At 43.4% G+C, this 5,000-nt stretch overlaps 1 protein-coding gene across 1 annotated transcript in view; it reads left to right on the forward strand.

Moving 5' to 3' along the window:
* Nucleotides 1–5,000, forward strand: part of pdgfrb (platelet-derived growth factor receptor, beta polypeptide) — a 48,332-nt gene that overhangs the window by 33,388 nt on the left and 9,944 nt on the right. Inside the window, exons 11-17 of the mRNA XM_062548939.1 lie at nucleotides 131–225; nucleotides 388–520; nucleotides 844–948; nucleotides 2,963–3,073; nucleotides 3,367–3,517; nucleotides 3,799–3,965; nucleotides 4,958–5,000. The exon at nucleotides 4,958–5,000 is cut by the window's right edge and continues 73 nt beyond it. Of these exons, the coding sequence (XP_062404923.1) occupies nucleotides 131–225; nucleotides 388–520; nucleotides 844–948; nucleotides 2,963–3,073; nucleotides 3,367–3,517; nucleotides 3,799–3,965; nucleotides 4,958–5,000 (805 nt within the window). The remainder of the gene's footprint in view (nucleotides 1–130; nucleotides 226–387; nucleotides 521–843; nucleotides 949–2,962; nucleotides 3,074–3,366; nucleotides 3,518–3,798; nucleotides 3,966–4,957) is intronic.

Raw genomic sequence — 5,000 nt, forward strand, 5'->3', positions numbered from 1 at the left:
ATATGTGCATGTGCATTTGTATGGGTGTGTGTGTGTGTGTGTGCGTGGGTGTGCGTGTGCGTGCGCGCGTGCATGTGCGTGTGCGTGTGCCTGTGCCTGTGTGCGTGCGTGTGCATGTGCGTGTGTGTAGCCCTGTTTTCCCAGGTGGCAGTGCTAGCAGCAGTTCTTGCTCTGGTCGTCATCATCATCATCTCCATCATCATCCTCATTGCTGTCTGGAGGAAGGTGAATGACCCCATATACACACACACACACACACACACACACACACCACACACACACACACACACACACACACACACACACACACACACACACACACACACACACGCATATTGTATGTTTGTGATCTAATCTGACCTGTATTGTGTGTGTGTGTGTGTCCAGAAGCCTCGTTATGAGATCCGTTGGAAGGTGATTGAGTCTGTGAGTTTGGACGGTCATGAGTACATCTACGTGGACCCCATCCAGCTGCCCTACGACCTCACCTGGGAGATGCCCAGAGACAGCCTCGTACTGGGTACGTGTTTGTGTGTGTGTGTGTGAGTGTGTGTGTGTGTGTGTGTGTGGGTGTGTGTGTGTGTGTGTGTGTGTGTGCCCTATGACCTCACCTGGGAGATGCCTAGAGACAACCTCATACTGGGTACGAGTCTCAGGCCGCAGAGAGCATGTTGTGTGTTGTGTGATGATAATGATGATGATGATGATAATGATGATGATGATGATGATGATGATGATGATGATGATGATGATGGTGGTGGTGGTGGTGGTGGTGGTGGTGGTGGTGGTGGTGGTGGTGATGGTGATGGTGATGAAGGTTACATCTGTGTCTCTGTGCTTCAGGTCGGACATTGGGTTCTGGAGCGTTTGGCCGCGTTGTCGAAGCAACAGCTTATGGTCTCAGTCATGCTCAGTCTACCACCAAAGTGGCCGTGAAGATGCTGAAATGTAGGTTCAAAACACACACACACACACACACACACACACACACACACACACACATACACACAGTAGTTTGTTTTTTTCGTTTGATGACCTGAGAGATCCAACCACTGTCATGACCTGGCTCAGCAGTAGCTTCCATATTGAATCATGTTTTTTCAGTTGATACTGAATCAATAAAATATTCCTAAAGAATGTGAAGTACCTCAATTTACGTAATACTCCTAAAGAATGTGAAGTACCTCAATTTAATACTCCTAAAGAATGTGAAGTCCCTCAATGAAATACTCCTAATGAACGTGAAGTACCCCAGCTGAATCAATAAACTCCTAAAGAACGTTACCTACCTCAATAAAAAATACTCCTAAAAAACGCTTAAGTACCTCAGCTGAATCAATAAACTCCTAAAGAACGTTACCGACTGTACTTCAATAAAAAAATGCTCCTAAAGAACGTTAACGCTTGCCGTCTATTGAAAGCTCAAGTGTTTTTCAACTGACAGTTTATTTAAAGGAACCGTGTGTAGGATTTTGGCCAAAACTGGTACTGCAGTGACTTTGAAAATACTGTAGAGCGGTGTACACCGCAGCTGTGGTAACTAGAGCAGAGCTGGCAACCTGGATGCCTAAAGACTATTGACTATGTGATTAGAAGATAGGTGGAGGGTGGTGCTTCAGTCCAAAACACAACATGTAAACATCAACTTCACTGGCTGGACTACTTTTGTCAGTGATATAAGTATTTGAAATGAGCATGATTTCTTAATGTCTAGTGACATAGCAGGGCCATTTTATGATTAATTGAAATACATTTCTTACAACGGTTCCTTTAAAGCCTCTTGTTTTGTTTATCATGGTCAAAAAGAAAGTTGCCTTCGCTAACCTTCTTTAGCAACTCTGTTCCGTAATGTCGTGGAGTTATGTCTGTGATGGCTTAGTTTGGTTTTCACAGCAGTCTTAAGGGCCAAGTCCCATGCTTTCATTCATTTTACAATATTTGGATTTATCCAAAGAACAGTGTTCTTTTTCATCTCATGTCTTTGTGTATCTGTGAATTCATCTTTCATCATTTTTAAGGTGTGGGGGGTATAGTACAATGGGATAAAATGATGTTAACTTCAATGCTAATCTCATGACCATTCAATTTGATGACACTGAATTGTTTTTTTCACACATTAAACACATCCAACACACATGTGTACAGTATTAGATGGCTATTGATTAATGACAATAAATGACATGTATTAGATGGCTGTTGATTGCTATTGATGATGCTGAATGTTATGTATTGAATGGTATGTACAGTCCTGGCTGAAAGTGTGACACCCATGCTAAAGTTGACTATAAAGAGGAATATCAAATCATCTTTTGTAAATTGATCTTAATGTCTTAAGTAATAAAATTAGGAAATATCCAACATTTAAGGACAACAATTTTCTTTGTGAATGAATAATGTATCATAGATAAATAAATGTTCTTCCCAAAATACTGGGGACATAAGTATTGCCACCCCTATGTAACCCTATGGGAATGTATAGGGGCAGATTTTTCCTAACTGAACAAAACATCATGCCAGTCTCTAGGCATGGTGAAGGGTGTGTGATTATGTGGGGCAATTTTAGTTCTAAAGACCAAGGGAACTTGATCAGGATGAATAGTATCCTGGATCCATGAAATAAGCATTTAAAAATAAAAAATCTGCCTGCCTCTATGGGGATTGAGCACATTGGGTTAACATAGGGGGGCCAATACTAATGACCCCAGTATTTTAAGGAAGAACATTTATTTATTTATGATACATTATTCATTCACAAAGAAAATTGGTGTACTTAAAGGTTGGATATATCCTCATTTTAAGGATCTTATATTCCTCTTTTTAGTCAACTTTAACATGGGGTGCCAACACTTTTAGCCATGACTGTATTGAATGGTATGTCATATGTATTTGATGGTATATATTGAATGGTATGTATTTTATGGTCATTGAGTGCTTCTGACTTATGATGTCACTGTGATGTCAGCCACTGCGAGGCGGAGTGAGACTCAGGCGCTGATGTCAGAGCTGAAGATCATGAGTCACCTGGGACCTCACCTGAACATCGTCAACCTGCTGGGGGCCTGCACCAAACAGGGTACACAGAAATACACACACACACACACACACACACACACACACACACACGCACACACACACACACGCACACACATACACACATACAGTACACACACACACACACACACACACACACACACACACACACACACACACACACACACACACACATACACACACACCCCACCTCAACATAGTCTACCCACTGGGACTCTAGAATATATTTGTGTGATTCCCCAAATGATTCCTGAAGCATGTTGTTCTTGTAATGTGATGTCATAATCTTTTGTTCTGTGATTGTGATTGGCTCAGGGCCCCTGTACCTGGTAACGGAGTACTGTCGCTATGGTGACCTGGTGGACTACCTGCACCGTAACAAGCACACGTTCCTTCAGCACTACGACAAGAACCGCACTGAGACAGAGCTCTACTGCAACGGAACCATAGAACGCACTGGAAAAGGGTGAGAACAACACACACACTCTTACACTGCAGACTAGAGTTCTCATGCTCTAAGGTTCTAGTGTTCTCCCATAGAACCAGGTGTGTGTGTGTGTGTGTGTGTGTGTGTGTGTGTGTGTGTGTGTGTGTGTGTGCATATGTGTATCCTGCTGTAGTGTCTTTGTCTGTCTGTTACAGTAAGTGAGTGTGAAGCAACAGTGAGATAACTGTATGGTACATTGGTGTGAGTGAATAATGTGTGTGTGTATGTGTGTGTGTGTGTGTGTGTGTGTGTGTGTGTAGGTACGTGTCGTTCAGTGGTGAGTGTGACGGCGGGTACATGGACATGAGTCGTGATGAGCCGAGTGAATACATGTCCATGCAGGACCACACACACACCATCAAGTACGCCGACATCCAGCCCTCAGACTACGAATCACCATACCAGCAGGACATCTACCAGGAGCAAGGTACACACACACACACACACACACACACACACACACACACACACAGAACTGCTTCAGCACCCTGAATACTGTATATACCCTATGTCTGTGTGTGACATGTATGAAACAGTTTGTATATAGGAGTGTGTGAAGGTATATGTATGTGTGTGTGTGTGTGTGTGTGTGTGTGTGTGTGTGTGTGTGTGTGTGTGTGAGAGTGTGTGAGTGTGTGTGTGTGTGTGTCTCCCATTCCCACACGTGTGCTATGATGTCATGCGTAGTGCTGCTGTGGTGACATATTCATATACATACATAAACACACACACACACACACACACACACACACATACTGTACACACACACTTATTTTAAACACATCTCATGGTGGTATAATAATCATTGAGAATAGTATACTGTGTGCTAGATATGCTTCAGCTCATCAGCTGCTTCACCACTGAATGAGGGTCATTGTGTGTGTGTGTGTGTGTGTGTGTGTGTGTGTGTGTGTGTGTGTGTGTGTGTGTGACATGTTGGAAGCGTGCCCTGCAATACAGCTGGGCAGCAGATGTGTCAGAGAGGATGGCATAGAATTCACACAGACACGAAGACACAGACACACAGACACATACACCCACACACACATACGCACACACACACACACACACACACACACACACACATACACACACACACACACACACACACACACACACACCTGGAAGCCTAGGTAATGTTCACAGACTAGTAGTCAGGGGTTTGCAGATTGCTGGTCTCTCTAAGCCAAGAGCAAAGGCTCTAGCAAAATTCTGCCCAATTTCTGTGATAATTGGCAGTCGCCACATATGGAGAAGGCGTTGCTTTTTGTACCCATGAACTGAGACCAGAGGCATAGGCTGGGTTTGCAATGCTGGTGTCTAAAATTGTTTGTGTTCAATGAAATTCATTGTGAAATGTGAACACAAATAAAGGTATTAAAATGTGTGTGTGTGTGTGTGTGTGTGTGTGTACTGCAGGCCAAGGTGTGGACGAGTCTCTGGTCATTAGCGACTCCCCGTT

This window comes from Sardina pilchardus, chromosome 11 (genome assembly GCF_963854185.1).
Source record: "Sardina pilchardus chromosome 11, fSarPil1.1, whole genome shotgun sequence".
In the NCBI taxonomy this organism is placed as follows: domain Eukaryota; kingdom Metazoa; phylum Chordata; class Actinopteri; order Clupeiformes; family Clupeidae; genus Sardina; species Sardina pilchardus.